Source organism: Neopelma chrysocephalum, unplaced genomic scaffold, assembly GCF_003984885.1.
Source record: "Neopelma chrysocephalum unplaced genomic scaffold, ASM398488v2 Primary Assembly neopelma1_186, whole genome shotgun sequence".
NCBI lineage: Eukaryota > Metazoa > Chordata > Aves > Passeriformes > Pipridae > Neopelma > Neopelma chrysocephalum.
The window spans coordinates 252,470-277,964 of NW_020897848.1; the positions used below are offsets into that span (position 1 = coordinate 252,470).

Below are 25,495 nucleotides of genomic sequence, written 5' to 3' on the forward strand. Positions count from 1 at the left end.
CATTTATTTTCTGCCTACAAACTACACAAGCTGTAGCATCTGCCCTTTCCTCAAATTAATGATTTTCAAAATTACCAATCTAAATTACTTCTGATTCCAGACACAGAGAATTAAACTGTTTTCCCCACTTGGGTTAATTGACAGAGAAACCAATGGGCAGATGAACAGGGAGAAGATTGAAGCCAAGTGTTCAACCCTGGGCAGAAATTAATGTCCTGGGCAGAAATGGAATTCTCAAAGGCACAAGTTGCTCTGCTGCTTTGTTAAGCCAAAATGGTCCTGATTTGTCATTAACTTTGGTTTTATTCCAGTGTGAGGAATTTGAGGCAGGCACTAAAAGGGAAAAGTGCTGAAAGACACAGCTCTGGAACCCAGCACCACATTTTAGGTCTAGGAAAAAACAAGTCTGTTGGAACGAGACCTTTCTGGCACAGGAAAATCGAGCATTGTTGCTGCTGAAAAATAAACCAGGTGATCTCTCCCATACCTGTCAGTCCAAAACAAAGATCACTTTGAGTACATTGCAGCAGCCCATCATCACTTTAAGAGACAGTGAATATTTCCCATTTTTTCTGTTTAATCAGATCCGTGACCATGCCTGCATTTCACTTGCCCTAAATTGCACTATTTGTGAACAAAATTCCATATGGCAGAACTGCATTACTGCCACCCCTAAACATAACCACCTTATCTGTTAATTAACGAGCAAAACTATCGGTCTTAGCGTTAGCAACACCACTCCTGAGCATCCCCTAACTCTCCAGTCCCTCCTCAAAAGGATTCGGAAACCAGGAGTCCACTCGGACCCTTCAAAAGGCCAAAAGCTTAAAACTCCTGTCCCCCTTGCAAAGCTGCACAGTCCAGCAGGTAAAGAGGGATAAAACAACAGGGAGGGAGGTCCCACCTACCGCCGGAGCTCCTTCCCGCGGGCAGGGGCAGGAGCGGGGAGCTCCGGAGCATCCCGGGGGTGCCGGGAGCCGCCGGAGGGTCTCTCCGCCCCTGCCCGCGGCCCCGAGCGGGGAGGCGGCGGCAGGATGGGCCCCGCCGTGCCGTGCCGGGGCTGGACACGGGGCCGGGCCGGGCGGCCCCTCCCCTGCTCCCCGCCCGGCCAACCGGGGGAACCCGTCGGGCCGGTCTGGCGGCGGCTCCCGGGCAGAGCGGGGACCGCGGGAGGCGACGAGCGGGGACCGCGGGCACAGGTGGGGCCGGGACGGGACGGGACGGGGGGTCCCGCCGAGGGGCGGCTGCGGGGCCGGGGGCGCGGGGGGCGAGCTCCGTCCATCGCCCCCATGTCCGTCCATCGCCCCCAGGTCCGTCTATTACCCCCAGGTCCCTCCATCGCCTCCAGGTCCCTCCATCGCCCCCTGGGCAGGTGCGGCTCCCGTCGGGCCGGGGGTCGGGGCAGGGCTGTGTCCCGTCCCGTCCCGCCCCCGCCGCACAGGAGGGGCCGGGGCTGACCCGCGCGCACCCGGAACGCTTTCCCTTCCCTTCTCCTCCCTTCCCTTCTCCTCCCTTCCCTTCTCCTCCCTTCCCTTCCCAGAACATCACCTGCCGGCAGCGGGGAGCTCGGCGCCTTGTTCCGGGCGTTCGGAGCTGTCGGCAGCGCGTCCGAAGCCCGCGGGGATCCCCCGGGATGCGCGGCCGGTGATCCCCGAGCTGAGCGCCGGGTCTCCAGCCGCCAGGTTTAAGGAGAGCTCGGGAGGTTGGTGGGAGGTGAGGTGAGGCACGGCACGGGCTGTCCCTGTCTCCCGAGCCCCGCCGGGCACTGACTCGCTCTCCTGGCCTTGGGCTACCTGCCCCCCCCCCCGCTTTTCCCCCCCCCCCCCCCCCCCCGTATCTATAAATGATGAAAACAGCCTTCAGGGCTGCGGGGTGATTACGTTAGTCAATGTTTATACAGCCCTCAGAGCAGCAATAGGTGTCTGCGTTAAGGAACAGTATAATTCTGCAACAGAAAATCCCGGAAAAGCTACTCGTGAGATCAGCGCTTCGCTTGGAAAGCATATTTTGACCTCAAAGAAAATCGGTGTCCTGGTCCTGTCACCTCCTGGTCCGTGCCTGTGGCACAAATAGCATCCCTTCCTCGGAGCGGGGCAGGAGCTGTGCTAAATGGAGCAGCTAATGGAGCATTTCAGCGCGGCTCGGGTGTCACCGGGAGCCGCTTGAAACCCAAGAGCCCCGACAGGGAGCGGGGCCGGGACGAGCAACAGCCCGGGGGGTTCGATCCCCGCTCCCGGGGGGAGAACCAGGAGGGTGCGGGTGGGATTTGGGATGACCTGGTCCTTGAGCTGCCACCTCCTGTGTGGCTGCTGCTGCTGCTGGAGTCCCTGGGCTTAACTCCCTCTAAGTGTCTGTGCTGGCTCAGACAGCTTTCTATCTGGTTCCTGGGTTTTATTTGTCTTTCTCCTCAAAGCCTGGTTCAGGAGTCGAGTGGCATTTGGTCGTTTTGTGGTTTCTCCACTGGTGTTCATGTTAGATGCTTTTGTGCCTGTCCCAGGCCTGTGTTTGTCCCTGTGTTAACTTGTAGGCATCACAGAGACTATTTCCACTAACTTCTAAACTGTTCTCACTTAATTCTGCAGCCTGTCAACGCTCTGTTCCTTTGCTTTGCAGTTTGGGACGGTGAATTCCAAAAGCCACTCGCTCTCTTTGCACCAAAGCTCTTTTTAAAGGAGCCCCAAGGTATTTCCCTGCTCTGCTGTTGGTGTGGTGGTTGTTTGAGGGCAGAGGAACCTCCTCGGCCTGAGCAGCACTTGACCGCGGGGAGGGGTTGATCGGTGTCGTTCCAGGGCTGAGGGGTTGCGATGTTCTTCCCCGCCTCTGTTAAACGAGCTGCTTTGTGCGGCTGTAACCCAATGCAGGATGTTGGCCGGGAGCTTCTGAAACCCAACCCGGGCTCTGTCGGTGACTTACCCGATGGCCCGGGGCAAATCACTTACCCTCTCTGTGTCCCGGCGCTTGTCGGGGTGAAGAGGGTGCGGGAGCTCTCGGGTGCTGTGCTCTGTGGCACCTCTGCTCACAGAATTCCTCGGTGGGTTTTCCTCACGTGTTCCTACAGAAATTAGAAACAGGCTTTAAATTGGGTAGTGGAGATGGGCGATTTGAGCGAGTTCGTGGATGCTCCGGGTTACAAAAGTGATGCACGGGGAGGTGCAGAACTAAAGCACGGAAAAAAGTGGGGGAAGGACAAGCAACGTGGACAAAACAGGAAATAAATCAAGGAAAGGGGCTATTTGCCAAAGTGACTTTGTGCCTGAGAGGAGGGAGAGGAGCAGCGTGGAAGGGTTTGGAGAGCTAACCAGAAATCTCTCTTTGCCTTAAGAAACTTAATTAAATTAATCTCACGCTTTGCCTGAAGAATGTTTTTGTTACTGCGTGCACACGAGGTGGAAATCAGCCAAGAAACCGCTTTTTCTGCCTTGTTTTGTTGCAGATGGAGCCTGATTTGGAGCAGGACACAGGATTCTCTGGAGGCAGCCGCTGTCAGCACCTGTAATGCAGCCTCTGCTTCAGTTCCACACTGCACTGGATGAAGGTCAGTGTAGGAAAACAGCTTCAGTGCCCATTGGAGGTGCTGCCAGAAAAGGTGTTTTCCTGCGATCTCCAACCCTGGGAGCAGGAAGTAACCTTTATTTTTCCAGCTGGTTTTGATGGGCAGGGTGACACCTAGGAAAAGAACTCTATTTATAACGTTCCAAAAGTCCTCCGGGCCAAACAGCGCTGCTTGACCGTGCCCCAAAATAACTCTTATTCCTTTATTAACCCCAAGATAGGCTGTTGTATAACATGAACCTTGAGAGCAACACCCTCCAAAAGGCAGATTGAAACCCCTTCAGAGTTCAGTGGAACCTGCAGCTTGAGCAAAGGTTACCAGCTGTCTTATCTTCTGCAGAGATAGCCAGTCTTGCCTTGGACTTTAAATGATGGAACTCTGCAAACCTGTTAATGAGAAATCCCCGGGCAGATAATGGGTAAAAATGATGATTTTGTTTCTGCAGTGGCCCATCTTCAACCATCCTGGTGTGGCCTCAGGCAGCTGGGATGATTTTCTGTAGGATTTTTGGTGCCTGGTTAATCTCTTCCTTGTGTTGGCTCATAGGGATCAATGAATTAATTATATTTGGCACCTCAACTCCCGAGCCTGCCTTTCTCCAGGGCATTCCAAACATCCAACAGCCAGTGTGAGGGAAATGGTCCCCTGGAAGATGCAGTTTCTGGGTGTTCAGTTATTTTAGAGGAGTCACTCGAGGAAGTGACTGGCAATAGTTCTATAAATTGATCAGCCCAGGGCACGTGATTTGCATGGCAATCTCACCAAAGCTCAGTGTTTGGAGTGAAGGTTGTTTCCTTGCCCTTTTGGTGCTGATTCATGCCATTTCGAGTGGCTGCTGTTTTCTTTTCCTCCCCAAGCCTCATAAAGATTAGCTGGGAGGCTGAGTTGCTCCGAAGATCCTTCTCTCTGCCTTGTTACCAGCAGCATTTCATTTCTGCTCTGAGTAATTCGTGATCCATCTCTTCTGAAGTAGTTCAGAAGGGTCCCTCTGAGTTCCTTTTTGCTCTGTTCGAGTTTGCTGTATGACTCTTGCTGCAAATATTGCTGTTGCTGTGCTGTGGAGGGACAGCCTGTGGCCAGGTTTGGGCAGCTGCTGTCCCTGGCACGGCCTGAGCGTGGGAGGTTGTGAGGGCTTGGCAGGTGTGCAATGCTCTGCCTCACTTCCTAGTTCTTTATATCCATATTAAATAGAAATAACAACTTTAGCAGCATTTAATCCTTTTGCTATGCATGTCCCTTGTTCTGGATGGATCTGTTCACTTTTAGGGCCCCTTTGAGCGACCATGTGATTTGCAGCATTGAAGTTACAGTCCCTGTGATCCCGAGTTCTCAAAACGGTGTCATGTGCAGTGACTATTAGAGTAAGATTGGGTTTGGTTGTTGTTTACTGCCTTCAAACAAATGCTTTTTTTACAAGGGTTAAGTTATTCCCAATTAGCTGGCACTTGCCCCAAGGCAGGAGCAGACACAAAACCCCAGTGACCAAAGCACTGAGGAATTTGTCCTTTCAGTAAGTAAACCAGGGCAGGTATAGTTAAACTTGTGTTTCATGCTACTTTCATCTCCTTCACCTCCCCATATATCAACACTGCCCTCGGATCAGCTGGATTTTCCAAGCTGGGAGCCAGAGCTGGGTGTTGCTCCCCGCCAGCATGAGTGACCTAATGCTTCCTCTAGACTGAAGTGTCCATTCCCAGTGTGTTCCCAGTGAGCACCACGGGCTGCTGTTGCAGGAATTTCCATTTTGCATCCGTGATGCAAAACAAAAGCAGCGCGGCTTTGACATCTCATCGAACCCTTTGCATGATTAATTAGCCCATTAATCATTAAGCAGTTAATCGGTAAAGATTAATAGACTGAGGGCTGAATCTCCGTGTGCCAGAGCTGGTTTTGTTTGTCCCAGATCTGGTGGCGTTTTGTGCTCCAGGGGCTCTGTGTGTGAGGAGCTCCAGCTGCTTTCCCCCACGTGAGGTGTTGGCGGGGCAGGAAGAAAAACAGCAGCAAAAAGAGGAGAAATAACCCAAAATGTCACAGTGGGTTGGATTTCATGCATCTTGAGGTGTATTCCCTAATTGTTTAGGAAAACAAATGATGTCTTCACAGCCAGGACAGGTTCCACACCCGTGGAGAGGAAGCCAGGCTGGTTCCTGGCTGCAGGACCAGCAGTGTGACCCTTTGATGGCTCAGGGCTCCAGCTCCTGTGGCTCCACGATGTAATGGGCACGAGGAGACACGTGTGTGTGGGCTCCCAGTTCCTCCATCCCACTGGAAGTGTGGTGCCTCTGGAGCACACGGTGTTCCTGGGGCTGGTGGGTGTAATTACACGGAGCAGGATGGTAATGAAGGATTGGGACAATAACTGCCCTGTGACTGTGCTCTGTGCTGGAGAACCGAGCCCGTGCCCGCTGCTCTCCTGGGCAAACTGGTTCCAGATGTGGGGCCGGTGACCGGCACCGACGGAGCGAAATGAGAGATGTGGTTTCCAGCCCCTGCTCCCTGAATTCCTGTCCCTAACCTGTCCCAAATGTTAGGGTGCTAGCAGGATGACCTCGGAAAGGGACTCGGAGACCACCCTGGACGAGGACTCGCAGCCCAACGATGAGGTGATGCCCTACAGCGACGATGAGACGGAGGACGAGCTGGACCCTCGGCAGGCCGGGGCTGAGCCGGGGCACAGCCAAAGCCACGGACACGCCGAGGAGAGCCGGGAGCCCGGCAAAAAAGGTACCACAGGCTGGGGAGAAACCATCCTGAGCCTCGGGGATCCACTGGACTGCTGGGCTTGGTTGGCAGGTGGGATTGGGAAGAGCTTGTCTGAGTGTGGAGGAGGAATTGATGGCAGGTCAGTGTAACAAAACTGAGCTCCGTTCCAAGCTGCAGCAACAGCTCTGGGCCACTGGTCCTGGGTAAAGCTAATGAGCTGCGTGGTGACCTCCTCTTAATGAAGGCAGGCACTGGGTGTGCATGGCCTGTGCTCTGGGAACTGCTGGAGCAGAGCTCCAGGTGCTTGTGTTCCCAATCCCCTGGAAACTGGCACCAGCAGGAGCTGTTTGCTGCGTTCAGTCAGTGCTTTCCCTGGATTTCTGCTCCCTGAGGCTTGCACGGAGCAGATTTCCACCTCACCGCTCCTTTTGTAGCCTCCTGAGATTCCTGAAAGGTAAAAGGTGAGTAGGAGGAGTTCAAAGGAACCATCTGGGTAGGAACATCAGTGGGAGGAACCTTTCTGGCCTCCCTTCAAGCCTCTGCCCCAGGAAGAGCTGTAGCTCCTTCAAATCCCCCTTTTGCAGGGCTGCAGTGGGAGTCCTTTTAATTTAACCTGTTTAATTAATACAGATTCCTTCCTGTTTGGGTGGCAACTCCCCTCTCGTTTTACAACCATCTCTGATGTGTTTCCATTTTATAACCACCCATCACACGTTTCGTTTGGGGGATTTGTAGGATGACATTCCTTAAAGATGATGAATTACCAATGCAGCTGCCCAAATATTAGGTATTAGTGTCAGAGTTGAAAGCAATTAATTTCACGGGGCTTCCTTCCTGCAGGTTTTATTTCAGCTCCTTATTTGCCAGTTTTCTATCAGTTTTATCAACACTGCAATGCTTTTGGAATACGGTGAAGAAATATTTATGTAGACTTGTGGACAATTTTGTTTAGTCCTGTCATTTTCACCAAATTTAATTACTTTCTCAATTCACGCTCTTGGGTAACGCTTAATAAACTTTTAACCCCGAGCCTGGTCCTCCGAGGTAAATATTTCTCTTTTATCTTCGGGGCTTGTGGCTTTCACTTCCAGTTGGTTACAAACCCTGAAAAAAGGGGAATGATGCAGGTAGTGTCAGTCCAGACTTGCTGGAAGGTGGAGGAAAACAAAAGGCTTTGTGCTCGGAGCAGCCCACGCCTCTGCCGCCGGCGGTTTCACCCCGTGCACGGGGAGGAGAATCCCACGGAACCGGGAAGAGCAGCCGGGAAGGACGATCACATCCCCGTGGGTTGAGGGAAGGGGGAGATGCTCGTGGGATGAGTCAGGAGAGCCGCGTTTCCAAACCCTGCCTGCGTCACCCGTCCCGGGCGGGCAGAGCTCCTGGGAGCTGGCTCAGACTCATGGAATGAGGACCCATGGAATGGGAAGGGAATTTTGCACGAATAAATGTTACTCCGAAGGCTTTCGGTTTCTCACAGACCTTTTAAATTGTTAAGCAACACTTCTTCCCACCCCCGGTGACATTTGAATTGCTAATAAAGACAAATAGTCTGGAAACGTCTTGAAAAGCTTTTTTCAGCCTAAAAAGCAGGTACCAGCCTTGCTTCAGTGGAAGGCGCCTTTAGAAGATGGATTTGAGAGAAAGCCTAAAAGTGACAGATTTGTTCCCTTAGTGTTTGTGACAAGTTTGCACCCGTGTTGTCCCCTCCAGACTGCAGCTGGCAGGTGAAAGCAAACGATCGGCGCTTCTACGACCAGCCCGCCTTCAAGAGAACCATCTTCCTGTGCTTCAAAAAAAGCAAATATGCGGTGAGTTGTCCCGCCTCGATGAGGTGCTAACTGCCGGGTGAATGCTTCCCTAATCCCTGTGGGATCTTCGGAATGGTGTGAAAGCCACTGTTCAAATTTCTTTAGGGTTTCCAGCAGAGGAGGGGAGGGTGGCTGGGTTGGGGTTTGTGAATGGAAAACCGAGGCATCAAGAGATGTGCTTACAGAGAGAAGCCAGGTGCCCTCATCCCAAATTCTCACGCGGTTGCTTGGCTTAAAAATAAGCACATTTGCGATGGGAGAAGGACCTGCAGCGTGACTGACATTCGGGTCTCTCCCACAGGGCAATGCAATTAAGACATACAAGTACAACCCCATCACTTTTTTACCTCTGAACCTGTTCGAACAGTTCAAGAGAGCGGCCAACTTCTATTTCCTTGTCCTTCTCATTCTGCAGGTAAGAAAGGCAGAGAACACTCCCCGTGAGGGGAATTGGGGCTCAATGGTATTTGTGACACGATTCAGGGCTCTGCCTGGACTGTGACCCTGCTTTTCTTGCTGTTTTGCAGTCGATCCCCCAGATCAGCACCCTGGCATGGTACACCACGCTGGTGCCCCTGCTCTTCGTGCTGGGCATCACCGCAGTCAAAGACCTGGTGGATGACATTGTAAGAGCCCTGTCCTGTTCCTGGGAAGAGCAAACCCCCCCAGTGCAGCTCATTTGTGACCCACAGCACCTTCTCTGCTCTGCTTTCAGGCCCGGCACAGGATGGACAACGAGGTCAACAACAGGACGTGTGATGTCATCAAGGATGGGAGGTTTGGATGTTCCTTGTTTGCCTTGTCACTGGCCTTTGTCATGGATCTGAGGCTGTAAATGACAGGGAAGGTTCAGCTCTCTGTTCTCTGCTGCCCGTGTGAAAACCTAATTGAAACTGGAAGAGAATTTAACATGAATCCTGTGGCACTAAATCTGTGCTGAGAGAGCAGGATAGGAATTCATACCTAGGTGAAGTGGCAAGAGGACTTCTAAGTTGCAGACCTGAAATAAATTGCAGTTTCCAAAAAGCCAACCTTCTCTATCCCAAGAGGTCCTGTTTGTCTCTTAAGGAAAAGTTCAGTGTTGCCAGATTTACAGAGTGCATAGTGTTCTAGATTAAAGAGTGGTAATCATTAAACTATCTTGCTATTAGGTTCAAAACCACAAAATGGAAAGATATTAAAGTTGGTGACGTCATTCGTCTGAAGAAAAACACTTTTGTTCCTGTAAGTGCTTCAGATACTTTTGTTTGATGTTTCTGCAGAGTTCTGTGGGAATCTTGGCCTGCATTTATTTTTATTTGATTTGTTTTCCAGGCTGATATTTTGCTGCTGTCCAGCTCAGAACCCAACAGCCTGTGCTACGTGGAGACAGCTGAACTGGACGGGTAAGGATGGCCTAGAGTTGATTTGGGATGACTGGTCAAGCAGGGAACTGTGGGAACTGAGACACTGTTGATTCCTGCAATCCAGGGATCATTCTCAATCAGTGAGGGTCCACTGGAGTGCCACAGAGGTGTCAGAAGTGTTGGAGAAAGGGGGAAGGACGTGGACTGATTTTTTACCTTTGGAGAAGTGGTGGCACCTATGGCATATTGATTTCCTCCATTTAATGTTGTTCAAACTTCTCTCCTGTTTGAAATAAAATTGTCTTTTTATCCCTTCTTCTTAGTGAGACTAATTTAAAGTTCAAAATGGCCCTGGAGGTGACGCACAGACATCTTCAGGAGGAGAGTGAACTGGCAAACTTTGATGGTTGGTACAGTTCCATCCCTGACACCATTAAAAGCAGTTCACAAGTCAGTGCAAGCAAAGTAAAACTCCTTCTGTGGTTCTTGCAAATTAAAGATATTCCCCTCCAAACTTTGTAGGTCTGATTGAGTGTGAAGAGCCCAATAACCGGCTGGATAAGTTCACAGGAACGTTATCCTGGAGGAACTCCAGTTATTCCCTGGATGCTGATAAGGTTTTGCTGCGTGGGTGTAAGATCAGGAACACGGATTTCTGCCATGGGATGGTGGTGTTTGCAGGTGTGATATTTCCCTTCTTCACCCTCTAGACATCACCTGCATTTCATGTCCCAGTCTGGTAAAACAGCAATACTGGCACTTGTTTCTGTATTATATCTGTTTTCATTTTTTACTCTTCCTTTTTAGGTGCTGACACGAAAATCATGAAAAACAGCGGGAAGACGAGATTCAAAAGGACAAAGATTGACTCCCTGATGAACTACATGGTTTACACCGTAAGGCTTTTTGTTTCAAATTCCCAGGGCTGAGTCTGTTTTGAAGTCAGCAGTGAATGCAAAGTTAGGTGTGCAATAAGAATGTCTCCAATTGTTTTGCCCCGCTGAGCTGGGGTGGAGCAGGAGGAAATGCAGGAGGGTTTAATCCTTTTCTTCTGACCTGTCACGTCTGGAATGTGGGGATTTGGGATTTTGGGATCTTCCAGAAGTGTGACAGGCCCGTGTGCCCCCTGCAGATCATCGTGGTGCTCATCCTGCTGTCGGCCGGGCTGGCCATCGGCCACACCTACTGGGAGCAGCAGGTCGGCAACTGCTCCTGGTACCTGTACGACGCAGAGGACTTCAGCCCTCCCTACCGGGGCTTCCTCAACTTCTGGGGCTACATCATCGTCCTCAACACCATGGTGCCCATCTCCCTCTACGTCAGGTAGGGGGATGCCCCGGGGGAGGTGCCTCCCAGCTGCAGCTGGGAGGGAGAACATTCCAGAATTCCCTGTCTTTCCTTCAGCGTGGAAGTGATTCGCTTTGGCCAGAGCTACTTCATCAACTGGGACCTGCAGATGTACTACCCCGACAAGGACACGGCGGCCAAGGCCAGGACCACCACGCTCAACGAGCAGCTGGGGCAGATCCAGTACATCTTCTCCGACAAGACCGGGACCCTCACGCAGAACATCATGACCTTCAAAAAGTGCTGCATAAACGGCCAGAGATACGGTAAATCTGGGAGGGATTTTAATGCTCCAGGGAAATCGGGTGCGTGGGAGGCGTCTGAGTTCCAGCTGAGCTCCCACAGTTTGCCCTGGCATTGGGTAAAGCTCCAGCACAGTCGAATTACTGGGGTTTTCCCCACTGTTTTCCCATTTAGAAAGTGGAAATTGATGGACTTGAGCGGAAACTTTTACAAAATTATTTCCTTTCACTGCAATGTTTTGGGGACAAAACCCAGAAACAAACAAGGAAATTTAGTAAGAGCAGCAGCTTCTCCTCTCCCTGTTCCTTCCATTCCTAGTGCAGGGCATAATTTAGATCTGTTTGGCTTTGTGCTGGGCTGTAACAGCTTTGTTGTGGTGCCTTGCAGGGGACAGCCGGGACAGAGCGGGGCAGCTCCAGAGCCACCCTGAGGTAGGTCTGTGGCACTGTGGCACTGTGGCACGGGAACAGTCCCTTGGCACAGCCTGGAGAGGTGCAGGGGGGCACAAAGCAATGGCACCTGAGGTAACTGAGACTCTCTCCTGCCCCGTTTCCTGAGCAGCAAGTGGATTTCAGCTGGAACGTGTACGCAGACGGGAAGTTCCTCTTCTATGATCACTATCTGATAGAGCAGATAAAGTCTGGGAAGGAGCCAGAGATCCACAAGTTCTTTTTTCTGCTCGCCATTTGTCACACGGTCATGGCTGACACTTCTGACGGTGAGTGTGGGCTTTTTGTTGGGTTTTTTTTTTCCTTGTGTCGGAGGAAACGATAATTCAAATTGCACAAGGGAGAGGCCCAAAGCTAATGCTGATCCCATAATGCTCTTTTCAATGAAACCAAACTAAATGCAGAGGTGACCAGCTATTGAACTCATGGATGTGAAACACCAGGTTGGAAGATTCAGTGAAAACACGGGAGAGTGATGTTGCTTTACCCCCACCTTTGTGAGCTGGTGATACCAACAGTGTCCTGCCCTTTCTTGCTCTTGGGGCTGTGTTGGTGCCTGTGGCCAAGGATTGGTCTTTTGGAGCTTAAATTGAGAAATGAAGCTATTGAGGCAGAGGAGTTTTTGGTGCTGGAGGGAGGCAAGTTCAGGGCTGATCCTGATAGAAGCACATCCAGTAAAAAGGGGTCCCTGGTCCCGGTTCTCCGGGGGCTGCAGCAGTGTCCAGGTGTGTCCTGAGGTGTGTCCTGAGGTGTCTCCTGGCTTTCCCCCACGCTGCAGGTCAGCTCAACTACCAGGCAGCCTCTCCGGACGAGGGGGCCCTGGTGACGGCCGCCAGGAACCTGGGCTACGTGTTCCTGTCCCGCACCCAGAACACCATCACCCTCAGCGAGATGGGCACCCAAAGGACCCACGAGGTCCTGGCCATCCTGGACTTCAACAGCGACAGGAAGAGGATGTCTGTCATCGGTGAGCTCCCGGCAACTAGCCTCCATGGGAACTATTCATGGAAACTATTCCTCTATTTAAATGTGCTCTGATGTTTTGTGCCTCCTCTCCTGTTTCCCTGCGCAGTCAGAGAGGCCGGGGGGAACATCAGGCTCTACTGCAAAGGGGCTGACACGGTGATTTTTGAGAGGCTGCACCCCACAAACCCAAAGAGAGAAGCCACAGAAGAGGCACTCGATGTATGTTTGGTTTTTATCCACCATTTTTAAATCAAAAATTGTGTCTTTCTGTCATTAATTTCCTTTTCCTAAGCTATTAACACAAATGCAATTGGTTCTGCGAATCTGACTTGTTTTATCAAGCTTTCTAAACCCCACGGTCTTAACTCTTGCAACTGGATGGCAAATGAAGAGTTTTCTTTCTTTTTATCATTTTTCAGGTCTTTGCCAATGAAACTCTCAGGACGCTCTGCCTGTGCTACAGAGACATAAGTCAGGAGGAATTTGATGTGTGGAATAAAAAGTTTGTGGAGGCCAGTTTAGCCACCAGTAACCGAGATGAAGCTCTGGACAAGGTGTATGAGGAGATAGAAAAAAACCTGATTGTAAGAAGCTGGACATTTTTACTGTACTTCTATTCTTAAATTAAAAGAAACTGATTTTTTTATGCTACTAAACCCCTGTATTTCAAATCCCTTCCAGCTGCTTGGTGCAACAGCTATTGAAGACAAACTGCAGGATGGAGTTCCAGAAACCATCTCCAGGCTCTCCAAAGCAGACATTAAAATCTGGGTGCTCACTGGGGACAAAAAAGGTGGGTTTGCTCACAGCCAAAGAGCTAAAAACAGGAGGATGTTTTCCTAAGGGAATTCTCACAGTGAAACATAAATCAGAAATTACTGAAGTGCTCCCAACAGACAGAACTTCCAGTAAATACTTTCCTCTCCATTTCTTCTTGTAGAAACTGCTGAAAATATTGGGTTCTCTTGTGAACTCTTGACAGAGGACACAGCCATCTGCTATGGAGAAGATACCAGGCAAGTGAAAACACAGAGGATTTTCCTTCCAGGATTTTCAGTCTGGGACTGACCAAGCTTGAAGTTCGCCCTTGGTTCTCCTGTAACAGCCTCCCCCTCTCTTTCCAGCGCTCTCCTTCAAACTAGGCTGGAAAACCAGAGGAACAGGGCTGGATCCAGCCCACATTCCTCCCTCAGGATGAACGAGCCCTTCTTCCAGGGCAGCAAAGATCGGGCTCTGATCATCACTGGCTCCTGGCTGGTATGTGCAAAGGGCTGGTGGGGATTTTGGGGGGCACCAGCAGGCCCCAGTGTCCCTCCCTGAGGACTCTGGTCATTCAAGTGCCAGAAATGTGTGCTGGGAGTGTAGAGACCTCAGGTGTGTTGTGGGGCAGCACCTGGAGTGGGGCTGGAAAGGGTGCGGAAGGGAACGCGACACATTTCTGTCGCGCAGAACGAGATCCTGCTGGAGAAGAAAAAGAAGAAGAAGAAGCTGAAGCTGAAGTTCCCCCGCACGGCAGAAGAGGAGGAGAAGCAAGCCGAGAAGAGGAGGAGGGCCGAGGCCCACAAGGAGCAGCAGCAGAAGAACTTTGTGGACCTGGCGTGCGAGTGCCGGGCGGTGATCTGCTGCCGCGTGACGCCCAAGCAGAAGGCCATGGTGGTGGAGCTGGTGCAGAAGTACAAGAAGGCCGTCACCCTGGCCATCGGGGACGGCGCCAACGACGTCAACATGATCAAAAGTAAGGCGGCTGCGGCGCTCCCTGGCTAGGACACACCTCCTCTGCCCCGCTCCTGCGCTCTCTCCGCTGTCCCTCTCTGCTCAGAAGACTCTTCCATCCGTGTCACTGCCACGGGGCTTTTAGCTTCTGGGCCTGTTTCCCTTTCTGAGGAAGCCCTTTAGGAAATGGTTAGTGCTTTTTCCTGATCTATTTTTTTTGTTTTTTACATGTTGCCTGAGAAGGGACCTGAATTCCCTCTGTGGGTTACAGTGGTATAACACAAAAACCAAAGCAACAGCCTGGGTGCCCCTTGCCTGGATTGCAGCTGCTGCTCTTTGAGCCACTTCCCAAGAGATCCCACTGAGAGGGAAACCTCTGGGATAGGGTTTATGTCCCTAAACTTCCCGGCCAGTTTGTTCAGGGCTTTGCTTGCTCTGTTTCGCCATTTGGTTCTCCCTTGTGACAGAACAAGGACTGAGAGAGAATCCAGGTGACGTTCCCGTCCAACCTGGCGTGTGGTGTTTGTGTCCTTGCCCCAGCTGCCCACATTGGAGTCGGGATCAGTGGCCAGGAGGGGATGCAGGCCGTCATGTCCAGCGACTACTCCTTCGGGCAGTTCCGCTTCCTCCAGCGCCTGCTGCTGGTCCACGGCCGGTGGTCCTACATCAGGATGTGCAAGTTCCTCAGATACTTCTTCTACAAGAACTTCGCCTTCACGCTGGTCCACATCTGGTACTCCTTCTTCAACGGCTTCTCTGCCCAGGTAGGGGGGTCTGCTGGGCTGGGAGCACGACGAGCGGGTCCTTTGCCGGTGCAGGACGGCGAAGGCTTCACCTGGGACGTGGTGGGAGCATCACAGACTCCTGCAATCCCCCTTCTTTTGCAGACAGCCTACGAGGACTGGTTCATCACCCTGTACAACGTGCTGTACTCCAGCCTCCCGGTCCTGCTCGTCGGCCTGCTCGACCAGGTATTCCCATGTCAGCACTGGTCCATAAAACCAGGGCAGTTTGTTTGGTTTTGTGGCTTTTAAACAAGTTTTCCTCGTGCATTACTCTGCATGTGACACTGTATAAGTTGAGCCTCTCTCTTCAAAGCTCCCTCTGAGAACAACACTTTCCTTTTCTCTCCCCCCTTCATTAAGGACGTGAGCGACAAGCTGAGCCTCCGGTTCCCCAGACTGTACATTTTGGGCCAGAGGGATTTGCTTTTCAACTACAAGAAGTTCTTTTTAAGTCTGCTCCACGGAGCTGTGACTTCACTCATCATCTTCTTCATCCCGTACGGGGCTTACCTGAAATCCATGGGGCAGGATGGAGAGGCCCCGGCAGACTATCAGTCCTTTGCTGTCACAGCAGCATCTTCCCTCATCTTTGTCGTCAATTTTCAGGCAAGTGACCGTGGCTTCCTGAACTCTGGTGCTCTGAGAACACCTTCTGCCCACGGTTCTAAATTCCTCTACTAAAAATGTAACAATATGCAAAAAGCTGTTGACATTATTTGGAATTTAAATAAACTCACTGGGCGCTTCTGTTTGCTTTCAGATTGGCCTGGATACATCCTACTGGACTTTTGTGAACGCTTTTTCAGTATTTGGGAGCATTGCAATTTACTTTGGGATCACATTTGACCTGCACAGTGCTGGAATCCACGTCCTCTTCCCTTCTGGCTTTCAGTTCACAGGTCAGTGGTTTGTGGTTCTCTGTCTCAGGCAGCTTTTGTCACGCGCTGATTTTTGTGCTGTTTGTTGCCAGGAACTGCTCCGAACGCTCTGCGCCAGCCCTACCTCTGGCTCACCATGATTTTATCCATTGCCATCTGCCTGCTCCCCGTGGTGGCCCAGCGTTTCTTGGCCATGACAATCTGGCCTTCGGAGAGCGACAAAGTGAGTGAAACCTGCGCTGTTTTGGTGAATTTGGCAGGTGTTTACTTACAGCAGTTGGTGCTGAGACCTGGGCTGGTAGAAGGTGTCCCTGCCCATGGCAGGGGAGTGGAGAGGACGGGCTTGAAGGTCCCTTTCAGCCCAAACCAGTCTGGGATTCTGTAATTCCAGCTCTGGGATTCTGTAATTCCAGGTCTGGGATTCTATAATTCCATGAGAGACAAAGAAGTGATGGTGCCCTCAGGGGGCAGCAGCTCAGTGGGGGCCGATTCACTGCGGGCTCGGCTGAGACCTGGTGACACCACAGAGACCCCGTGAGGGCACCGAGATGCCCGGTTTGGGTTTAATTCGGGCTGGGCTGCAGTGCCAGGGGGACATCTCAGAGTGCAGGGGGACAGGTCGTGGCTGCTTCTGCTGTGTCCCGAGCTGGCACACACACAGGGGTGATGCTGCCCTAACCCCTGGTGTCCGTGCAGATCCAGCGGAACCGTCGGAAGTACCTGCTGGAGGAGCAGCAGTGGCGGCGCCGGCACAGCGCGTTCCGCCGCGGGGTCTCTGCCCGCCGCTCCGCCTACGCCTTCTCGCACCAGCGAGGCTACGCCGACCTCATCGCCTCGGGCCGCAGCATCCGCAAGAGGAGGGCACCGCTGGACGCCGTGCTGGGCACGGGGATGACGGGCACGGGAGCCGGGGACACCCGGGAGACGAGCTGAGATCCTCATCCCGGTCGTCCCGGTGATTGCACAGAACTGAAACAAACTCAGGATCTTTTTTTAACCAAAGGGCATAAGGACAGGAGGAGGGGTTTTATGGCTTATCACAGGACTTTCTGGGTTCGGACTCCTGGGAACACAAAAAAAGCCGAGAGTTCTCCGTGGAGCTGCTGATCCTTGTGTGACTGTGCTGGGAATGGCAACCCAGCAGGGTCAGGTTTTTAGTGATGCCTGGAATTGCAGACTTTTCACTTTTTAATACTGTCGTGGTATAAAACTGCAGCTACATTTCATATTTGTCTTTGAAAGCTATTTCCTTTGCGTGCTGCATTTCATTCCCTGCCCGGACATCACGGCTCAGCCCTGGGAGAGGACCCCGGACACCAACGGGGCTGAGCTGAGGATGTGTCTGGTCACAAACTTCAGCCAGTGCCAGACTGGATCAGGAATTAGGACAGATCTGGTGTCTGGAAGCTGCCCCTGGAGCTGCCACAGCCTGTTCATTTCAGTTCTGGATAACCGGAAATCAGTCACTCCCATTGGGACATTCTTTACTTGCTGGTGGTGTAAAAAGTGTTTTTATGAGTCTCTTTACATTTGCACCTTCTCTACTCGAGATGTCTGAACGTTTCACTTTTACCTACTTTCCCCTCCCGGACTAAGGTTGATTATTGATTATTTTATAGCAAAAATCACGCCCTGCAGCTCGACGGAATGTACACATTTCAAAAAGTGCAATGCGAAAATAAACCTCCTAAAGCGCACCCCTGGTGTTGTGATGAGCGCAAGGGCGGAATTCCCTCCCTCGTCGCCGGCGGTGGGAGGTGCGGGGCGGTCCGGCTGACGCAACCGTGCTCGGGGTTGGCTCAGGGTGATGCGGTTGGTGATGCAGTTCCTGATGCAGTTCCTGCGGGGACATGGCTGCCGAGGTGCTGGGGCGGACGGCGGCGATGGCGCTCGGTGAGACCCGGCCGGGCCCGGCGGCCCCAAGCCCGGCGCATCCCCGCGCATCCCTTGCCCCCGCATCCCCCGCATCCCCCGCATCCCCCGCATCTCCCGGGTCCCGATGCCGTGACGGAGCAGCCCCCGGAGAGCCGAGCCCTGCAGCCCGGGCCGTTTTCCCTTTCGGTTCCCAGGCGGGAGCTGCTCCCCCCGGCCCCGTCTCCCTGTGTCCCTGCCCTCCTGCCTCCCTGCGCGAGGCTGTTCCCGGGAAAAGCTGCTGCTTCCCGGCTCCCGAGAGTTCAGTACCTCTTAGGCTTAGAGAAGGCCCTGCGTGGATTGATTTTTACAGTGGAAAACAGGAAAGAATTCTTGTGCTGTCTGACCACGAGGGTTTGGTCCCCTGGAGAGATTTGGGGTGGGGGAACCCTTTAAAGGTCACCTCGTCCAGCCCTGCGTGTCCAGTTTCTTCCCCCTCGTTTTTTTTGACTTGTTGCCCATGTTTGTGATGTATCCTAGAAGAGCTGTACGTGTCTGAACGGGAGGGCAACGACTCCACTGGTGATGGGACGCAGAAGAAACCGTTCAAGACCGTGTTAAAGGTGAGTGTGGAAAACACCTGCTTGCTTTGGGAGAGCGTGGAATGTGCTCAGGCTCTGTGAGGATGATTTCAGTTCACTTCTGTTGTTTTTTCTCCCCCTTTTTAGGCCTTGATGACGGCAGGAAAAGAGCCATTCCCTACGATTTATGTGGATTCCCAAAAAGAAAACGAGGTGCTGTGGCATTAAAGCTTCCTGGTGGGAATGATTTTACTGCTCCTCGGTGTGAAGGGACACAGTGTAATGTGTTCTGCTCTCTCCTTGGGTTCCCTAGAGATGGGCCATCATTTCCAAGTCCCAGATGAAGAATGTCAAAAAGCTGTGGCACAGGGAGCAGATGAAGAACGAAGCCAAGGAGAAGAAGGAGGTAGGATGCAGAGAGAGGGAGCAGAGCACCTTTGTTTGCCGAAAGCTGTGACACTGTGTCACACTGTGACACTTCCAACTGGCCTGCTTACAGCTGTTTAATGAGTTACTCCCTTTAACCAGGCAGAAGATCTCCTGAGGAGAGAGAAGAACCTGGAGGAAGCCAAGAAGGTTGTTATCAAGAATGATCCCAGCCTTCCAGAGCCCAAATGTGTGAGTATGATCCTGTGCCTTGGAGCATTGGAGGATTGTACGTGCTCTGGGATGGGCTTTGGATGAACCCTGTGTGCAAGAGGGGCGAATCTTTCCCCTGCCTGATGGCTTTTATTCCCTGGCAGGTGAAGATCAGTGCTCTGGAGGCTTACAGAGGGCAGAGAGTGAAGATTTTTGGCTGGATTCACAGGTTACGGAGGCAAGGTGAGGCATGAGCATTGCTGAGCTTGGGCAGGGAGGTGGGACAAGCACAGTGGCCTTCAAAATTTGGGCATGGAATGAGTCCAACAGCACCTGCTCTGAAATTTTAAAACCATCAGTTTGGTGTCCTCTGTGGCTTATCAGTGCAACACTGACAGTTGTGTGAGCACACAGACATTTCTCAGTTCAAATTCTGTGAGATTTTCAGTTTGGAGTCTGCTCCTGCAGAATTTCCCCCAAAGCCTTGTTCTGTGCTTTAAGCTAATCCTGCCAAGTGAGATCAGCAAATTCCTTCTCTTTTTAACCAGGGAAGAACCTGATGTTCATTGTCCTGAGAGATGGCACAGGGTTCCTGCAGTGTGTCCTTTCCGACGAGCTGGTGAGTCGGGCTGGTTCCATTCATTAATTGAAGTGTTCACCCCTCTTTTATGCAGCTCTGGGAACTTCTCCTAAACCTACTGACTCAGTTGTGTTGTGTGTCAGTGTGAGAACTGTCTGGGAGTGGCTGTAAGTTTATGGTGGAGGAAATGTAGGAATAAAAACTTGCTTACCCCGTCTGTGTGTCCCTCCCTGCAGTGCCAGTGCTACAACGGGCTGGTGCTGTCCACGGAGAGCAGCGTGGCAGTGTATGGCACCCTCAACCTCCTCCCCGAAGGCAAGCAGGTATGTTCCTGTCCTCCTTGGCAGCTCCTGACAGAAGCAGAGGCAGAGGTGGAAGGAATCATTAGATTATTTCAGCAGGAATTAGGTTTAGAGCAGAGACAAACCTCCCAAAGCTGCGCTGTCACCCCTGGTTTGGGCCTCAAAAAACCCCCAAATTACACTTGGAGTATTACATTGCTTCAAACAGTGTTCCTGAGATATATTAGTATTTAAGCAAAGCAGCCCCTCACTGTGGCTGCCTGTGTGTGGAAAATAAGGCCAAAGTGTGAGCTTTTGGTGCTGCTCTGTAGATAAAATTTGATTTTCTGGTAAGCCACGTGCCACTGGCCATTTCTGGCGTGTTTTGCAAATGAAATTTGGGCAGGCTGAATTGTTCTGGTTGTCCCTGTCCCCAGGAGATGGAGCCGAGGTGAGAGCTGAGCTCAGCTCATGTGAACCCACATGATTACATTTTTGTAAAAATGAAAATTTTTGAAACTCTGGATTCCTCCCCTGAAAATCCTGGGAATGACTGAAAAATGCCATTTTCAGGGGTGTAAGGCGGCCGTGACCCACACGGGGGAGCTGTTGAGAGCAGAACTCACAGGCTGAGCTGGGAGGGACCTTAAAGCCATTTGGGACATCCAGGCCATCCAGGGACACCTTCCACTGTCCCAGGTGGCTCCAACCTGGCCTTGGACACTTCCAGGGATCCAGGGGCAGCCACAGCTTCTCTGGGCAACCTGTGCCAGGGCCTCCCCACCCTCCCAGCCAGCAATTCCTTCCCAATATCCCACCTAACCCTGCCCATCCTGGGGTCAAGCAGTGACCTTTTCCCCCAGCGTTTGTCTGTGTGCCCCTGGCAGGCTCCGGGAGGCCACGAGCTGAGCTGTGACTACTGGGAGCTCATCGGCCTGGCCCCGGCGGGAGGGGCCGACAACCTGCTCAACGAGGACTCGGAGGTGGACGTGCAGCTCAACAACAGGCACATGATGATCCGGGGGGAGAACATGTCCAAGATCTTCAAGGTGCGCTCCATGGTGGTGCAGGCCTTCAGGGATCACTTCTTCGCCAACGGGTACTACGAGGTGAGTGTGTGCTCCCTGGTGTGACTGCTCTGATACCCTGATCCGTGTGCTGTCACCGTGTCCTCAGCTCTTCCCTCAGTGACAGCCCCGTTCTTCCCCAGATCACGCCGCCGACCTTGGTGCAGACGCAGGTGGAGGGAGGCTCCACCCTGTTCAAGCTGGATTACTTTGGGGAAGAGGCCTATTTGACCCAGTCCTCCCAGCTGTACCTGGAGACCTGCCTGCCAGCCCTGGGCGACGTCTTCTGCGTGGCTCAGTCGTACCGGGCCGAGCAGTCCAGGACCCGCCGGCACCTGGCAGAGTACGGACACTTCATTGCAGTTTATTTCAGTTTATTTCAGTTTATTGTGTGTGGTTTTGCAGTGGTGTGACTCTCTGTGTTTCAGGTACACTCACATCGAAGCCGAGTGCCCTTTCATCACTTTTGAGGAGATGTTGGACCGTCTGGAGAACTTGGTGTGTGATGTCGTGGACAGGATCCTGAAATCGCCCGCGGCGGGGCTCGTGTACGACCTCAACCCGGTAGGCAGTGGGAAGAGCCACAAAAATGGGAACTTCAGTCTTTTCTGATCACTTTGGGGAAGGCAGGATAATAAGAATATTGAGTAACATCAGAGAAATGAAAGCGCTGCGAGGCTGGTGATGACTTCCAAATCAGGGAACTCTGGGGAAAGAAGTCCCCTCCAGTGAGCTCCAGGAGTGTGCCAGGATTTATGGCAGTGTGGAATGAAACCCTCCAGCCCAGAGCTTGGAATGTTGGTGGGCTGGAGCACAAGGGAGCAATGAAACAACTGGTGTTCTCCTTTGTTAGAGCCCCTTTGTCTTCTGCCTTTGCAGGAGATTTGACTTTGAGAGACACCTGATTTAATAAGTGATGATGTGCTTCGAGTCTGGACGTGCTGATACCTGGAAAGGTGTTCTTTAACACCTCTTCCACCTGGATTTGCTGTTCCCCACAGGGCTTCCAGCCCCCCAAACGTCCCTTCCGCCGCATGAACTACGCCGAGGCCGTCGAGTGGCTGAAGGAGCACGATGTGAAGAAGGAGGATGGCACCTACTATGAGTTTGGGGAGGTAGGTCCTGCTGGGAGGTGTGGTGCCTGGGAAAAGAGACCAACCCCCCCCCGGCTCCCCCCTCCTGTCAGGGAGTTGGAGAGAGTGAGGAGGTCTCCCCTGAGCCTCCTCTTCTCCAGGCTGAACAACCCCAGCTCCCTCAGCCTCTCCTCATGGGAATTGTGCTCCAGTCCCTTCACCTCTGGAAGGGGGCTCTGGACCTGCTCCAGGACCCTCAATGTCCTTCCTGAGCTGAGGGGCCCAGAACTGGACACAGCACTGAGTCCAGGGCAAGAATCACTTCCCTGGACCTGTTGGCCACACTGTTCCTGAGCCAGGCCAGGATCCATCGGCCTCCTTGGCCACTCTGGCTCCTGTTCAGCTTCCTGTCCATCAGAACTCCCAGAACTCTTCCTGGCTGCTCTCCAGTTCAATATTAATAAATCCTTCTGTAATTGTAGGACATCCCTGAAGCCCCCGAGCGGCTGATGACGGACACCATCAACGAGCCCATCCTGCTGTGCCGCTTCCCCGCCGAGATCAAGTCCTTCTACATGCAGCGCTGCCAGGACGACCCGCGCCTCACCGAGTCCGTGAGTCGGGGGGGGAACGCCTCTGGGAATGAGGGCTCCAGGAAAACCCTGGGAGAATCCCTGGATTTGTTTGTCCTGCCCTCGTGGTTGTGAGCGGTGGGTGTGCTGTGGTGCCTCGCAGGTGGACGTGCTGATGCCCAACGTGGGGGAGATCGTGGGGGGCTCCATGCGCATCTGGGACAGCGAGGAGCTGCTCAAAGGCTACCAGAGGGAGGGCATCGATCCCACGCCCTACTACTGGTACACGGATCAGGTCAGTACAGCAGGGGGTTTTCCCCTCTTGGTGGTGTTACTGCAACTCTTAAGTGACAAGAAAATGTGTAATGTTCACTCTCTGCTCGGGATTTCCCAGAGGAAGTACGGGACGTGCCCTCACGGGGGTTATGGTTTGGGATTGGAGCGGTTCCTGACCTGGATCCTGAACAGGCACCACATCCGAGATGTCTGCCTCTACCCACGCTTTGTGCAGCGCTGCAAACCTTAGCCACCCTCGGGAAAAACTCCTGGAAAAGCCGAGCAGCTGATGCTTGGGAAAGAACGATACACTCTGCTGGGCTGCAGCCTGTCTGAGAACAACACTTCCTGCAACCTGTTGTTAATTCAAATGCCAGTTTAGGATGTGAAATGGGAAAGAAACAACCCTCTTTTTCTAAAGAAAAATACCACTAATTAACTGGAAGAAGCCTTAGAAAAATTGTTGAGGTGCATCTGTGCCCTTGAGTCAACACAAAACAAAGATCCTGATAAGTTGTTGTTTAAAACCCAAGATACGCTTCTGCTTTTAATTTCTGTGACTTAAAATGTGCTGGGCATTTGATGATTTTCGGTTTTAGATTTGCTTTTAATTTTAATCTCTTTTCTCTCGGGGTTCCTTGTTGGGGGAGTCAGGAGTTCAGGCTCTGGAAGTTCCCTGATAGTGCCCTCTGAGACAGGAACAAAGGATAAAAATGGGAATGATTCCGTTGAGGGCTGCACTTTTTTAGCTCCTGCTGATTTTCCTGGGGATTCTCTGAGTTGATTCAGTAGCAAGGTGTGTAGTACAGTGCATGGAATCCCATGGCAGGGGGTGGGTTGGGTTTGGGGTTTCCTGTTTTTTTCTCAGATTATTTATTGCTCAGCAGTGCTGAGGCTGCTGGTGAGGCAGGCTTTGCTCCCTTTATCCCCAGAGCTGTGGATGAAGCGCTGCCGTGGATATGGGGGGGGGTGAGGTGCTTTTTGCTCCCTGTTTGGAACCAGAAATGACTAAAGACCAAAGGAACTGGTACCTGAAACACTCCTGGGTTTCCAAGCTGTGTCCAGGCAGTGCTTCCTTCCCCCGTGGTGCTGAGGTGTGTTCACAGAGCAGCTCCCTGGTCCCTTGTGCTCCTGCAGCTGAGCAGCTTCTCTGGCTGTAATCAAATTAGCAAATAGGGTTAATGAAATACTTCACGTGTTCCTTCATCTGTATGGTTTTCAGTCATAAATAAAGCAACTCCTTTTACCAGAGAGATAAAAAGTGGTAGGGGCATCATGTGCCACCTGCACTGAGACTTGGGCTGGCTTTGCCGTTCACTCCTGGAATTGCTGAGCTGTGGATATCCACATTTTTGTAGTTAAGTGACTGGTTTTCTTCATCTTGCATGTTCTATAAGCTGGTCTAAATCAGCAACCAATAAATTATGGCAGCAGAAGCTGGTGTACAAGACAGTGCTTGACCTGTAATGCCTGTACCTTCCCCTGAGCCCTTGGAGCTTATTGCTTAATACAGCGTGGACAAAAGCCCAGGAAAAGGGAATTTTGAAGTGCCAAGAACTGGCACGAGCCTTTTTTTTTTTTTTGAACTAAATCCCCATGAATTTTTGTGATTTGGAGGGGCCACTACAGAGAATAAATGAGAGTAAACGTGCTGCTGAATAAGGGGTTGCCAAGGCAGCAGCAGCAGGGGGAGCAGCCCGGGCTTCTGTGTGTAAAGACTTCTTATAAAATAACTTCCTCCTGGTGCCTGAAGGGAAGGGAAAAGGGTGGGGAAAGCATCACTTGTCTGCGATCAGTTTTCAGTCCTTAAACGTGTCAGGGCTGAGCTGCTTTGTGAAGGTTAAAAGCCTCTGTATCAGGGGAACTACCAGAGGAAGGACTGAGGGCTTAAGAGGTGCTGGAGGAAGAGGCAGATCAGATAAGGAGCTTAAAAGGTGGCCGGGATGAAAGATGCAGTGGAGTTGAACTTGCCAGAGACTCCGGTGCAGTTCCCTCGGTGGTGGTGGGATCTTGGAAGGCTGCTGCAGCTCTTGGAACGCAGGAGTACTTGGGTTTATTTTCATCAGAAGGGGAAAAGAAGCCTGCAGAAGAGGAGGAGGTGTGCAGTCAGAACTCAGATTTCTCACCCTCACTTTCATTTTCTCCCATGATATCTGCACACAGTCAGATGGGGAACTGGTGCACTGGTCTGCCAGCAGGACCTGCCAGCCTTGTCCCTGGCTGCTTTGACATGACCTTTGATTAGATTACCTCTCCTTACATTCACTATTTTCTATTTATCTATGTTCGAGCTCACCCGGTCCCCCTTTGTAAGGACTTTGTGAGGAGAAGCCCTGAGAGCTGGCTCTGCCCCTGTCCAAACCCGCTGCTGAGGAGACACGGAATGCAAACCACCCGCTAATGTGCAGGATAACTGCTGCGGTGTTTGTTTGTTTGTGTTTAGAATCACAGTATCGTAGAATCATCAGAGGTGGAAGAGATCTTTAAGATCATCGGGTCCAACCATCAGCCCAGCACTATAACTCCCAAACCACTAAACCACATCACCCAGCGCCAGATCCAGACGCATCTTAAACACCTCCGGGCGTGGTGACTCCAGCACCAGGATTTATATAAAAAAAAACCCCAACATTTTAAATCGTGGTTTTTTGAACGTTCTGCAACTGTGCAAACCGAGGATCGACCGCCCTCGCCCTGCGGGAACCACGGGGACTAAGGAGGGGAGCCGGGACAGGGCGGCACGAGAGACGCGGGCCACGGCCACCGCCCGCGGGCAGCCCCGGGGCCCGGCGGGGACAACCGGCACGGGGGGCACAGCCGGCATGGGGGGCACAACCGGCACGG

General features: G+C 52.2%; 3 protein-coding genes across 5 annotated transcripts in view; all 3 read left to right on the forward strand.

Moving 5' to 3' along the window:
- The first annotated feature begins 1,073 nt into the window (after nt 1-1,073).
- On the forward strand, nt 1,074-23,609 carry NARS (asparaginyl-tRNA synthetase). Of its 3 annotated transcripts, none has more exons than XM_027702424.1 (16): nt 1,074-1,083; nt 17,638-17,684; nt 18,183-18,265; nt 18,371-18,436; nt 18,537-18,629; nt 18,752-18,841; nt 18,967-19,045; nt 19,351-19,421; nt 19,619-19,705; nt 20,551-20,772; nt 20,874-21,073; nt 21,159-21,294; nt 21,732-21,845; nt 22,286-22,417; nt 22,539-22,670; nt 22,770-22,901. In XM_027702424.1, exons 2-16 carry the CDS (start codon nt 17,642-17,644, stop codon nt 22,899-22,901), a joined length of 1,680 nt encoding a protein of 559 aa, XP_027558225.1. In that variant the 5' UTR covers nt 1,074-1,083; nt 17,638-17,641. The 3 variants fall into 3 exon arrangements, with proteins under 3 accessions (XP_027558225.1, XP_027558228.1, XP_027558227.1); XM_027702427.1 differs by having other exon boundaries at nt 18,186-18,265; XM_027702426.1 differs by lacking the exon at nt 1,074-1,083 and having other exon boundaries at nt 17,642-17,684; nt 22,770-23,609.
- Nucleotides 1,168-16,724, forward strand: ATP8B1 (ATPase phospholipid transporting 8B1). Its single transcript, XM_027702457.1, has 29 exons — nt 1,168-1,199; nt 3,434-3,535; nt 6,085-6,277; nt 7,967-8,064; nt 8,366-8,479; nt 8,592-8,690; nt 8,780-8,841; nt 9,216-9,288; nt 9,379-9,449; nt 9,734-9,816; nt 9,933-10,091; nt 10,218-10,306; nt 10,543-10,733; nt 10,815-11,023; nt 11,388-11,431; nt 11,562-11,718; nt 12,228-12,416; nt 12,522-12,634; nt 12,835-12,999; nt 13,097-13,208; nt 13,356-13,431; nt 13,540-13,672; nt 13,865-14,150; nt 14,669-14,892; nt 15,016-15,099; nt 15,274-15,519; nt 15,674-15,812; nt 15,884-16,014; nt 16,488-16,724. The coding sequence occupies exons 2-29, from the start codon at nt 3,530-3,532 to the stop codon at nt 16,722-16,724; spliced, it is 3,783 nt and encodes a 1,260-aa protein (XP_027558258.1). The 5' UTR covers nt 1,168-1,199; nt 3,434-3,529.
- A 1,864-nt stretch (nt 23,610-25,473) lies between the features above and the next one.
- Nucleotides 25,474-25,495, forward strand: part of FECH (ferrochelatase) — a 17,036-nt gene continuing 17,014 nt past the window's right edge. The window contains exon 1 of the mRNA XM_027702458.1: nt 25,474-25,489. Coding sequence (XP_027558259.1) covers nt 25,474-25,489 — 16 coding nt within the window. The remainder of the gene's footprint in view (nt 25,490-25,495) is intronic.

What these genes read in the sequence shown, in the direction of transcription:
- NARS (XM_027702424.1), top strand. Translation starts at nt 17,642, where the DNA reads ATGGCTGCCGAGGTGCTGGGGCGGACGGCGGCGATGGCGCTCG. An exon ending in TCGCCAACGGGTACTACGAG is followed by an intron (nt 20,773 to 20,873) that starts GTGAGTGTGTGC and finishes GTTCTTCCCCAG; the next exon opens with ATCACGCCGCCGACCTTGGT. An exon ending in TCGTGTACGACCTCAACCCG is followed by an intron (nt 21,295 to 21,731) that starts GTAGGCAGTGGG and finishes TGTTCCCCACAG; the next exon opens with GGCTTCCAGCCCCCCAAACG.
- ATP8B1 (XM_027702457.1), top strand. An exon ending in TCAAAAAAAGCAAATATGCG is followed by an intron (nt 8,065 to 8,365) that starts GTGAGTTGTCCC and finishes TCTCTCCCACAG; the next exon opens with GGCAATGCAATTAAGACATA. An exon ending in GAAGAGGATGTCTGTCATCG is followed by an intron (nt 12,417 to 12,521) that starts GTGAGCTCCCGG and finishes TTCCCTGCGCAG; the next exon opens with TCAGAGAGGCCGGGGGGAAC.